This window comes from Physeter macrocephalus, chromosome 19, assembly GCF_002837175.3.
Source record: "Physeter macrocephalus isolate SW-GA chromosome 19, ASM283717v5, whole genome shotgun sequence".
Lineage (NCBI taxonomy): Eukaryota > Metazoa > Chordata > Mammalia > Artiodactyla > Physeteridae > Physeter > Physeter macrocephalus.
Window position 1 is genome coordinate 48,756,137 of NC_041232.1, and position 13,248 is coordinate 48,769,384.

Here is a 13,248-nt window from a genome sequence, read left to right on the forward strand (position 1 = left end):
AAGACATACACATGGCCAAGAAGCACATGAAAAGCTGATCAACATCACTAATTATTAGAGAAATGCAAATCAAAACTACAATGAGGTATCACCTCACACCAGTTAGAATGGGAATCATCAGAAAATCTACAAACAACAAATGCTGGAGAGGGTGTGGAGTAAAGGGAACCCACTTGCACTGTTGGTGGGAATGTAAATTGATACAGCCACTATGGAGAACAGTATGCAGGTTCCTTAAAATACTAAAAATAGAATTACCATATGATCCAGCAATCTCACCACTGGGCATATACCCAGAGAAAACCATAGTTCAAAAAGACACATTCACCCCAATGTTCACTGCAGCACTATTTACAATAGCTAGGTCATGGAAGCAACCTAAATGCCCATTGACAGACGAATGGATAAAGAAATCGTATATTAACGCATGTATGTGGAACCTAGATAAATGGTACAGATGAACCGGTTTGCAGGGCAGAAGTTGAGACACAGATGTAGAGAACAAACGTATGGACACCAAGGGGGGAAAGCCGCAGGGGGTGGGGATGGTGGTGTGCTGAATTGGGCGATTGGGATTGACATGTATACACTGATGTGTATAAAATTGATGACAAATAAAAACCTGCTGTATAAAAAAATAAAATTTAAAAATTAAAAAAAATAATAAATAAAAATTTAAAAAAATATAAAGGAAGAGAACACGTAATGTTAACAAAACTCCCGTGGAAAGTCTTTGTCTAGAAATTATGTGTACTTGCCATTTAATGTTTCTTATACATGTAACAAATATTTACCAATCATCTATTATGTGCCAGACACTATTCTAGGCACTAGAGATACAGCAGTAAAGAAGACAGAGAGGTCCTGGCTCTTAAGAACTTACATTATAGTAGAAACTATTTTAGAACAGAGATTATCAAATTTTGACTACAGTTCACAGTATTGTATGTAATAAACACAGAGTAATATATGGAATATACTGTAATATCATGGTTGCATTTAAAAACATTGGTCGTGACACAAGATTTATTTCACAATTCACAAATGATTATTAATTTAAGAGTCTAAAAAATACTGTTCTGTATTAGACAACAGAGAGCCTACCTCTTAGAGTCCCATGTTAGAGTGCCAGATGAATATAAAGCAATCTTTAGGTAAAACTTGAAAATTAAATTGAAATTAGAATGCTAAATAAATTATGGCATTTGAAATAGAAACACAGTAACACAAATAAACACAAACAACCCCTTCCCCCAAAAAACCCTAAAAATGATCTTTTTTTTTTTTTTAAGGTGAGAATAATCCCAGAGAATGCAAAGAAGTGTGAATATAGTCTCAAACCCATCCAAGTGAAGCAACAGGGACAACAGGAACATAGAAGATGACTTCCTGGATTAAGAACAAGTAAGCTATTGTTATTTCACTTCTTCCCTGTAAACTGACGTTCAGTAAAGGTTCCAAATTTGCAATTTGAGATTTTAGTGAATGTAAAATCCATAAGGGCAAATATTCACAGGATGGAGGAGGCCACTCTTCTCTTCACATAGGCACTTGATGCCCAAAGTGAGCTCTATGCTCAGCAAGAATCAACTATGTTGGTTTTCAAGCCTCTTCACGCCAGCTATACCTGTTATTGCAATTGCACAATTACGTATTACTCAAACTATGAAATGATGGTGAGAAAAGTTACTTCCATGAAAACTTAAGTTGAAGGGTTCTGAAAGATTCAAAGGCAAGTTGTTAAAAAAAAAAAAGAAAAAAGGCTAGTAAATTACATAAGGCACGAAAAATAGAATTACCATATGACCCAACAATCCTACTCCTGGGCATATACCCAGAGAAAACCATAACTCAAAAAGACACATGCACCCCAATGTTCACTGCAGCACTATTTACAATAGCCAGGTCATGGAAGCAACTTAAATGCCCATTGACAGACGAATGGATAAAGAATATGTGGTACATATATACAATGGAATATTACTCAGCCATAAAACGGAACGAAACTGGGTCATTTGTAGAGGTGTGGATGGACCTAGAGACTGTCACACAGAATGAAGAAAGTCAGAAAGAGAAAAACAAATTTCATATATTAATGCATATATGTGGAATCTAGAAAAATGGTACAGATGAACCGGTTAACAAGGCAGAAATAGAGACACAGATGTAGAGAACAAACATATGGACACCAAGGGGGGAAAGAGGGGGTGCGGGGGGGTGGGATGAATTGGGAGATTGGGATTGACATATATACACTAATACGTATAAAATAGATAACTAATGAGAACGTTCTGTACAAGAAAAATACATAAAATTCAAAAAAAATTACATAAGGTAATCACTGTATAAAATTTTTTATATTTCCAAAAATCTAGATTCTACACTTAAAATAGCTTTACAAGTATGTAACCTCTTGCTCAATTTTAGAGAAACCAAAATTGGAAATTTAGAAGCAGCATGGCTGTAGAGAAAAAAATGATCATACAGAACTACAACTCAAAGAAAAGTTTGGTCAACATCAAATGACCAGAATATGAGTACACAAACATTCAAAATGTGTACATGTCATTTTTAAGAGTCCCCATGAGGACAGTCTTTTGACTCATTTGCCCAGTCATATCAGATAGGAAGAGGCAGATAACCATAAGCAACTCCAAAGATATTTTTACCAGAAACAGCCTACTGTTCAGCTTCACACTATCTTCTGGTGGCAATTTGCAAAGGGCAAGTCTGTGAAAGTCACATAGTCTTTCAAACAAAACGTAATATTCAGCTACTGCATGAGTAATTTAAAAGTTAATCTATGATACTTTTTTCTTAAGCCACTTTATTGAGGTATAATTGACATATAAAAAGCTGTACATATTTAATGTATACAACTCGAGTTTCGGGATAAGTATATACCTGTGAAGCCAACGCCACCATCAGTGCCATAATCACGATGCTTCTCATCTTCAAGGCCCTGTGTGTGCCTTGTTTGGTGATTTGTATAGATATTTACCCTTGCCTTTCTTACCGTCTTGTGACTTTGAAGGGAGTACTGAAGATAGAGAACTCCAGAGTTATAAAGATACAGAACTGCTCTCCATGAATGCTTCTGGGAACAAAAAGGTACTGAACCCCCTCACAAATGAAGATCATACACCCTGGACAAGCCCAGTTTAGTTCAAGTACTGCTCTAAATAAATGTCCAATGCGTAGTAAGTATTCAGATTACTTTTACCTTTTTCTTCTTATCTTTAAATTGCTTGATCAACGTGAGGACATGTTCAACAAGAAACATGAAATACAAGCCTCCCAGAGCTGTCAGACCTTTCCACGTGGAATCAAAATAGGTACTTTCTTCTATGTTTTGAGAAGAGAGATGGCTGAAAAGCGGTCCTCTCTTCATTTCCATTGCTGGTTCTTCATGGCTGTGACTATGGTGATGACTTGCATGAGACTAAAGGCAAAATAATACGGATTTTATAAATTCAGTAGTTTCACACGTCAGAAAAATTGGCTAAGATAATTAACATCAAATTTGAAATTATTCGGAATTAGGCAATTAATGTGATACTTCGGAATGAGGGGAAGTTTAGGACATTAAAAATAAAATGACCAACAAGCAGCAGTGATCTACAGCTTAAGGTATGTAATGTACTATGGCACTTAGTAGAGTGGATCTGTTCAATGAAAAGACAGACACATTCCCCAATGACCCTCATAACATACAGGTAGTGGGTATTTCCAATGTTTTCCCATGGCCACAAATAAGAGGGAACTGCAAAACTTAATAGGCATATAGTGTCTACTGCTTATACTCCCAGCTGAAAAGCCCCTAACACAGTCGTCAGTGTGCTTACAAGAAGCCCAGCCTGGGTAATGGGCCCTGGCAGGTACCCGAGATCCAGGTGCACTGCCCCAGTGGCCTGCAGCTGAGTGTAACAGGAACTTCTGCCACTGCGTGTGAGGGAACCAGGTGTGGTGCACACTAACAGAGGTGAGACGGGGGGGTCACAGGGTATGCCCCACCCACGTGCTCCTAGAAACCAAATTTCCAGCCTTTTATACATATCAATACAAAGCACAAACCAAAAGTACACACACACACACATATACATACACACACACATATATTTAATGTTGAATAATAAAATACACTAATGGGATAAATTACTGTACTTACATGTGGAAGAAGGTGTAAAAAAGCATCACCACTCAGTGTCCCAACAGCCAATGCCACAAGGAAACTCAGAAGAAACTTGAAAAACACCCGATTCATGAGAGGCACTAAGATAACACCCAGCAAAGACAGGAAACTGATGACAGAAATGGCTATAAAGCCACCAACCCAGGCTGTCAAACAAAACAGAGAAAAGAAAAAGCATACAATTGATAACCTTTAAAAGAGAGACTGTGGAGCGGCTTAAGGCACCTTGTAAAAGCAGGGGAGCTAAAGAAATACAAACTCAGTGGAATAGGACTGTGGTAACAGAGCAATAACCAAGAAATTCGATCAAATGAACAATGTGGCTGAACCCTCCAGGTAAAGGGCATAAACCTAGTGGAAAATTCTTCAGCTAGGGGTGAAGGGAGGGGAAGACACGGTTACCAAGGATGAACTCTAGCTCACTTGGGAACTGAGCTTTCAGACTCCCGTAACAGCTAAATTATGAGAGAGAAGAGGAAAAAGTTAGGAAAGGAAGGAAGGAAGGAAAGAAGGTGGGAAGAAAGGAGTAAGGAAAGGAAACTGGGAATTCAATAATTTCCTCAGTGAACAAAGCAATTAATTTTTTTTGAGATGTTGGGGGTAGGAGTTTATTAATTTATTCATTTATTTTTGCTCTGTTGGGTCTTCGTTTCTGTGCGAGGGCTTTCTCTAGTTGTGGCAAGCGGGGGCCGCTCTTCATTGCAGTGCGCGGGCCTCTCACTATCACGGCCTCTCTTGTTGCGGAGCACAGGCTCCAGACGCGCAGGCTCAGTAGTTGTGGCTCATGGGTCCAGCTGCTCCGCGGAATGTGGGATCCTTCCAGACCAGGGCTCGAACCTGCGTCCCCTGCATTAGCAGGCAGACTCTCAACGACTGCGCCACCAGGGAAGCCCTAATTCTTCATTATAGTTTCTGAGCAATGCAACTTACACTATAGAAGAGCATATCCTGATTTCATCTATTAATAAGAATGTACGAGAATTAGGCTCTTCAACAGCTGAGATTAACTCTGACCATCCTCCAAACAGTATGACAACATATAAAGATCCCAAATTTTGAATGACCCTGACATATCCTGTGGGAGGACCTCAGACAAGTTTTGATCTAAATTTTATTTTCTCATTTTTTGTTTGTTTTGTTTTAAGGGTAAGGCTAACACACTTGCTTTCTTCACATTCAAGGCAGAGAAAAATTAAAATGATATATTTGGAATTATGCTGAAAAATGAATAGGTTGATGTAAATATAAGGAAAAGTACAACATAAATGTATCTATTGGAAATGATTTTTACACAAAAAAGGCAATTTTACCTATTTGTAAAGAATACGTCTTTGGAGGGATTTCAGCTTTCTTTTCACTCGTTGTATGAATCAGGCATGATTTAGTATCAATCTGATTGATGATGGCTGGGCAGAGATAGTTGAACTCGGTGGCATTCAGTGGAACCTGGATGCCCATGCCATGAGATGTAAGCAGCTTTGATGCATTGAAACACTGAAGAAAAGGAAACAGTGAAATCACCAAAAGGTACTCCCATTAGAAAATCCAAAAAAGCTGTTTGATGACACAACACCCTTTCTTACTGAAGGTACCTACTTCTTTAAGTTAAGGTAAATCAAAATCAACTTTAGCTTTAAGTACTTTGGAACTTGCCTCAAGCTACTGTCACAGGGGTGATTTCCCATCTCTTCCACCTATTTCTTCTTGGGAGAAGCAGTCACATCACCAGTCACCTTGGGAGAAAGCCTCAAGTGGAAAAAACTTGAGGATAAATGGACATTCACAAGCCTGTTAACTCATTGTATAAACCTATTAAGGAAATGAGCTTTAATTTCAAGAGGCTCACTAGAGATTCTAGGTTCACTAGAGATTGCGAAATATGTTGCTTTAGTACTAACGCTACCCTACCTGGTCTAAACAAGCCCAAGACATGTCACTCTTCCAGCAACAACTGTAATTGCAAAACTTAGCTCAGTTCTGTCTACATACTTGGCAAAGTAATGCTCCACACGAAAGAATATTAAATTATGTCGATTACTGTTGCGGAGGACAAGGCTGGTTAATAAAATAAACCTGTACTGGCGGGCTGTTGTTTCAAAAATTTAATTAGATGACAAGCTTAGTTTGAAGAGAATCTCCTCTGGGGAATGTAAGCTCTCCCTTCTCACCAAAAAAACTGGTGGTAGCACCTGTTTCTCATCTTCTATAAAGTTATTTTAAACTCCCACAAATCTTGGCCAATACTACTCAGAACAAACTTTATCACTAGTGTCGCTATGGGAATGACCATTAGTAGGATTATCCCAGAATTAGTAAATCATGTGATGGTTTGAACGAAGTACTTAAGTTTTGCCTATTAATGTATACCAACTAACTCCTTTTTGTTGACGTCTCTCAGCCAAAGCAAATTGTGTACAGTCTGGAAGTCTAGTCTAGGAAGAAAACACATGAACTCAGAAGGTCACTGCCCGGACTTCTCACGTGTCCAGCATATCGCTGCTACGCCAGTCACTCCACAGGGCACTGTGATCCCTCTGCCAAGGAGGCGATGCTGCTCTTCCCGCACTCTTCAGCCCTTCCAACCACACCTTTTCCTAAAACAGGGATTCTAACTCCTGCTCTTTCGACCTTCCAGTTTCTGTGTTTTAATTAATAGGATTCTCCTTTAAAGATTTTCTCCAAAAATAATCTTGATATCTCCTTTCTACACTTACTTTAAATTCTGTATTAGAAAGTGGTTTCAGCAGGCAGCACTATTCTTACCAAAGAGCTACCCCCGCCAAGTTTTGTATCAGGGATGTTTACAACATAGTAGGGACACTCTGAGCTAAGTGCCTTGCTGAGAGAGTAGAAATTCCCATTTCAATGAACTCACCATTTTAGTTTTATTTTAATCTCCTTACAACTGAGATAGAATGGCAATGACAGGACAGACAAGCAGGCATATTGATTAAAGTAATGAACAGCACTCATCTTACCTCCTGAGTATTTTCATTTGTGCTTCTGGAATACATAAAGCCTCTTCTGGGCTCACTCACAGATTCATTTGTTTTCCTACTAGCCAGCCAGGTCGCCCAGCTCTTTTCTGTGACACTGGGTAGAGTGGAACTGCTCACACCTTTGGGGAGAAGTTTTCCATGTTTTGGAGTTTCTATGGTCTCTAGAAAGTGAGTTCCTTCAGAGACAGCATTATACACAGTTGAGGTCACTTCACTAGCACCAGCGCCATCCTTGATTAAAACATTCCTTCTACCATTGACATGTTCTGATCGATGAGGTCCTTTCCCCTGGCTGTTTCTAGGCTCTTTACTTGAACTATCAGAGTCATGGTCTGGGCAAAGAGCTTTTCGATTTTTACTGGAAGCAGCATGATTATGGTGAGAGTGATGCTCATGGTCAGAGTGATGCTCGTGGTCATGGTGTATATGGATTCTCTTAATCTTATCTATGCCTATATTCTGAAGCAATTTTCTGAACCCTTCAATTGACAAGGAATTATTTTCTCCATAGCGATGGAAAAGCTGCTGTAGATGATGCTGCCGTGTGGTAACTGCCAAGTCAACATTAATGTCAGATTCCCAATTTGGAATAATTTTCTCAGTGGTCTGAGGGAAAGCAGTGGCTGGTCCTACTTCATGAAGGGGATGTGTGACTGACAGAACGAAGGTCAGGATCAAGATCACTGATAAATTCCTCGCCATTGCACCTTCCTAAAGAAGACAGAAAAAAAAAAATCCTTGCCTTCACTTCCAAAACAATTTGAATTAAGAAATCCTATGCTGCATCATCTAGTGTGATCAGTGTAGTAAAACAAAAGAAAAAAAGAACTGGAGTCCTAGGCTCTACCCCTGCATTGCTAAAGCATGGGAAACAACTGGAGAGCAGCTGAGTGCTAAGACTCTGTAATTAGCACTGTAAATGCAACAGTAATTCAAAGACTGGAGGGGTCCAGGTGGCCACAGCCACATTGGCAACTTCTTATTGCTTTGAACAACGATTTAAAACAAAAGAAAATCCAACTAACCACCTCACCACCACCACCGTCATTTCATAGAACAATCTTTCAGCATCAAAAAGAGCAGAAATGGCAATCTCAGAGTAAGTCGCATTTAAAATTTTTTTCTTAAACTATATGCAAATCACTTTGAAGCTTCTCTCCTGAAATCCCACTCTTCAAGGGCACCCAATTCTGCCAGTTTCTTGTGACTCCCTCATGCATACTCAGGCAGATGTGTGCCTTAACCACACAAACGGGATCTTTTTTTCCCCCCTCAACAAATGACATCTTTCCATATCAGTACATATAAAGGGATCACATTCTTTTGAATGACTGCAGTTTTTAAGTAAATTAAACTTCATAAAAATCTATGTTGCTCTTATATTGCTATAAACCAGTGAAAATTTTGTCAGACTATTACTCATCCATACAACAGTGCTTGGAACCAAAAGCCTATGCTCCAAAGAGGAGTTAGGAATCCAGTTGAGCACTGAATTCAGTTAAGGAGAGGAAGGTATAGTCCAGATAAGCGGATAGACTAATATCTCAGGACCCAGCCAGCAGATGTCCAGCACCAATGATGGGTAGTGATCATGACCAAATTCATCTGCCTCCAGTGAAAGACGCAGATGTCGGACTCTGGAGTGAGACAGCAAGGGCGAGAGAGGCAACCTAGCTCTACCACTTTCAGCTGTTCTTCCTTGGACCCACTGGTAATACACATTTTATAGAGTGACTGTGAAAACCACATGAATGGATGTATGTGGAAGTGCTCCAAACACTGTCAGCAGTGTTGCACAACTGCTTATCATACTGTGGAAGATGGAAGTACGCACTATCACGAGGCTAGACTCCTGAAAGAACAATCCTTGGGGCCTGAAGTTTTAATGGGCAGAAGAGAACCATTAAGAAATCATTCGCAGAAGAGAGGAGAGGAGCGAGATGCATGGGGACAACACAGACGAACGGCTCAAGACCAGCTCCTTGCCTTTCTCCACGGAGGATGCTTAGGGCGGTCCCGGACTTGCCGGCGGATCTCCGTCCCCGCCAAGTCCGCGGGTGTTGGAGAAAACAAAGCAGAAGGAAAGGGCCTGGAGAAACGGGTGAGTGGAGAAAACGGGAAAGAGGGCACAAAACTGTTTCTAAGAGCTATTTTTAAACACGACAGTACCTTTTTCGAAAATGAGATGAACAGGACAAACCGTTTCCTTACCGCGTTGGACCCCGAAGCCCATCTGTGGGATGGGAAGCCCAACTGGAAGTCTGGCCTCGCCGGCCCGCGGGGTACCCCTCTCCGCCCGCCTCTCCCGGACCTGCGGGACTCACCTCTCCGCGGCCTCGCCGTCCCACGGCCCGGTCCCGCGCGCCGCTTCAGTTCCCGCCGGCGGTCCGGAGGGCTCGGAACCGGCCCGTGCTTCTCTCCCTGAAAACCTCTACACGGCACGGAGAAGCGGCGGTCTCATCGGCCCGGCTGCCCCTCGGTCGGGGTACCGCCGCGCAGACACCGGGAAGCAGCGCCTCACGCGCCGTAGCCTCCCGGGAGCAGGAGGACAATTACTAATTACCGCCGAGCACAGCGCGCCGCCGGGAACCACCGCCCCCGCCGGCCATGACTGCGGGGCATGCGCAGTGCGGCTCCACCCCGTCCCTGGCAGGCGAATCCGTGCGTCCGCCGGTTTGCCGGCTCCGCGGGGCTCGCAAGGGCGGGAGGGGGCGGAGACGCGGTCCGAGTGAGCCTGAGCGCCGAGATCAGTGGGGGGCTCTTTCCTCGAGCCCCTCTGCGCCCTCGCCTCTCTGAGGCCGGAGACTCTCTCGCCAAGGCTCCCCACCGAGCCAGCCCCGTCTGCTGCTGGGAGCCTGGCCGCGAGGGGCTGTGGGACGTTCCTACCGCCGCCCCGGCACACGAGACCCTCTTTCTAGAAGGTCCTGAGCTGTTCCGGTCGGGTCCTCCCTCCTGGGACGGAGGCCGTGCTTGTGCCCTGGGCCAAGATCCAGGAGACAGGCGCTGGTAGAGGCAACCGGGCACTGAGGACCACTGGCAGGGGAAGGGGGTGGGGTCGCCCCCGTCCCGCCCCCGTCCCGCCCCCGGCCGCCTTGGAAACGCGGTGCGGATAACGCCAGCGGGAGACGCGGCGGCCGAGCAGTTCCGCTCCGAGGGCGGAAGTGCGTGCCTAGCTTTCGGCCGTTGACCAGGCAGCAACATGGTGGCACCCGTGTTGGAGACCTCTCACGTGTTTTGCTGCCCGAACCGGGTGCGGGGAGCCCTGAGCTGGAGCTCCGGGCCCGGAGGACTTCTGGCCTTCGGCACGTCCTGTTCCGTGGTGCTCTATGACCCTCAGGTAAGAGAAGTGGCCATACGCCCGACCCCGTGTGCTTCTGGGGCCAAATATGCTGGGTGCGCTTGAGGCGGACTGTAGACGCTGCTCCAGAGCTTGGAGACCGGGTGCGCTGTCCTGTCTGCTTCGGGGAGGGTGACTGGGCGAGGAGTCTGGCTCTGGCGAGCGGGACTCGCCCCTCGCTCTCTCGTGCGCTGCGTCAGCCTGGGGTCACCATGTCCTACCAGTAGCCTGTTAGTCCCAGGTAGAATCTCAAATGATGACAACCTTTTTCGAAGCCGCCTGTGGGAACTGTAGTACTGTTAAAGAATCAGTTTGAGCTTTAAAAGATGTGCAATTTAGGTATGGGTTGAAGCCATCACACAGATGCTATCTCATTTCTGTGTTTCCCTTAGTGTTACCAAATAAACTTTTGTTTTCTTGAATTTCAAAGACATATCACTTGTGTTTTAGCTTTGAGAATGGACATTTTCAAGAAAGTGCTATTGGGGTAAAGGTCATAGGGGATGGGGACCCTAAGCACTAGGTGTAAGGCAGGACTTACCCATTCCTTGAACTGCACCCTTGGCCCTTTCCCTATCAAACTTCTCAAGTGACTAGTTTCTGCCTTCTTCCCAGAGTTCATCATGACCTCATTCCCCCTGGCTAATTTTGGACAATGCAGTTAGTGTTGCTTCTCAAAAGGAGTCTCAGTATAAAAAGTAAAGTGCTGGAAATTAAAATGCAGTGCAGGAGATAGATATATGTTTTTCTTATCTTACTGCTGTATTAATTTGATTAAAAATTCCATCATCCTAGACATACAGATGGCCACCAGGCACATGAAAAGATGCTCAACATCGCTAATTATTGGAGAAATGCAAATCAAAACTACAATGAGGTTTCTCCTCACACGGGTCAGAATGACCATTATCAAAAAGTCTACAAACAATAAATGCTGGAGAGGGTGTGGAGAAAAGGGAACCGGCCTCCTACAGTGTTGGGAGAAATGTAAATTGGTGTAGCCACTATGGAGAACAGTGTAGAGGTTCCTTAAAAACCTAAAAATAGAGTTACCGTATGATCCAGCAGTCCCACTCCTGGGCATATATCTGGAAAAGACAAAAACTCTAATTCGAAAAGATATGTGCACCCCATTGTTCATAGCAGTGCTGTTTACAGTAGCTAAGACATGGAAGCAATGTAAGTTTCCATCAACAGATGAATGGATAAAGAAGATATGGTATATATATGCAATGGAATATTACTCAGCCATAAAAAAGAATGAGGTAATGCCATTTGCAGCAACATGGATGGACCTAGAGATTATCATACTAAGTGAAGTAATTCAAAGACAAATATTGTATGGTATTGCTTATGGGTGGAATCTAAATAATGATACAAATGAACTTATTTACAAAACAGAAATAGACTCACAGACATAGAAAACAAACTTATGGTTACCGAAGGGGGGGAGGGATAAATTACGAGTTTGGGATTAACAGATACACACTACTCTATATAAAATAGATAAACAATAAGGACCTACTGTATAGCACAGGGAACTATATTCAATATCTTGTAATAACCTACAATGGAAAAGAATCTGTAAAAGAATACATATATATATGACTGAATCACTTTGTTGTACAGCTGAAATGTTGTAAATCAAGTATACTTCAATTTAAAAAAATTCCGTCATCCTCATATCCATTGCAGACTTGAACTTATAAATGAAATAATTGTATTCATTTTTCTTATCTTGCGCTTACTCATCTCCTCCCAGTTTTTGTTTTGTTATTACCATGCACTGTTAACTGGCAAGATAAAGCACTTAAAACCAAGGGTAAACTTTACAGTGGCTGTTAACCAAGGCTTTCGAAGCCTGTCTTTCTGCAGCTGTTTAATGGGTTTGTGCCCCATGCCCTCTATCACATTTTTATTTTTAATGATAATCTGCTGGCCATGTTAGGGGATTTTAACATTAAAAAAAAGTGTATGGAGCCTAAAAAGTACTTATTTTGTTAAATATTTGTTGGCTGGGTATTTAATGAAATATAAGAATAAGAACACGTCAGATGCTAAAGTAAAGTTTTGGGGATGGTGTTCATTCAGCAAACTTTTGAAGACCCTTTATGGGCTAACCTTGAACTGAGTGGTGGTGACACAAAGATAATGGGTAATAACTCCTGCCCATCAAGAAATTCTGATTCTAGTGAGAAAGACAATGAAATGCTTTAAATTGTTTCCTAACCTCAACCCATTATGTGAAATATGTTAGTTTATGCACATTTACCCCTGTAAACCTTTTTCTCAGCCATGAGAATTACGGTTGACATACAAGTACGTATCAAGCCAGTGCTCTAGGCAATCAATAGAGAAAGGGGCTATAAAGTGGAGGGCTCAGTAGGCATAGAGTCTTCAGCAGGGGGGGGAAGAAAAAGAAAGCCCAAGTGTGGAGTGACATTGGTGAAAGCAGCAATCTGAGGGTCTGCAGGGAACCTGGCTGTAGGCCCTGAAGGGATCTGATGTTTGAGGACCTTAGTAGCTGTAGCCTGGTGACCTTGGGTCATTAAGGCTGAAGAACCCAACACCAGATCAGCCAAGGCATACAAAGTGAGCCACGAATTTGTATCCATTAATCACGAATTCCTCTCTTGAAGGGTTTGTCAACCAAATTCTCAAATTGGTGAAAGCATGGTAGAAGTAGCCTCTAAAACATGTGGGAACGCAGGTCCTTATCT

The 13,248-nt window shown here is 42.6% G+C and overlaps 2 protein-coding genes across 2 annotated transcripts in view; one reads left to right on the forward strand and one right to left on the reverse strand.

Moving 5' to 3' along the window:
- SLC39A6 (solute carrier family 39 member 6) overlaps positions 1-9,765 on the reverse strand; it is a 24,851-nt gene extending 15,086 nt beyond the window's left edge. Inside the window, exons 1-5 of the mRNA XM_024120842.3 lie at positions 9,516-9,765; positions 7,171-7,902; positions 5,503-5,686; positions 4,169-4,338; positions 3,224-3,442 (exon numbers count right to left, since the gene is read on the reverse strand). Of these exons, the coding sequence (XP_023976610.1) occupies positions 3,224-3,442; positions 4,169-4,338; positions 5,503-5,686; positions 7,171-7,893 (1,296 nt within the window). The 5' untranslated portion in view covers positions 7,894-7,902; positions 9,516-9,765. The remainder of the gene's footprint in view (positions 1-3,223; positions 3,443-4,168; positions 4,339-5,502; positions 5,687-7,170; positions 7,903-9,515) is intronic.
- Positions 9,766-10,324: 559 nt separating this feature from the next.
- The window catches only part of ELP2 (elongator acetyltransferase complex subunit 2), a 47,494-nt gene continuing 44,570 nt past the window's right edge, over positions 10,325-13,248 (forward strand). The window contains exon 1 of the mRNA XM_007110921.3: positions 10,325-10,528. Within this exon, the coding sequence (XP_007110983.2) occupies positions 10,391-10,528 (138 nt within the window). The 5' untranslated portion in view covers positions 10,325-10,390. The remainder of the gene's footprint in view (positions 10,529-13,248) is intronic.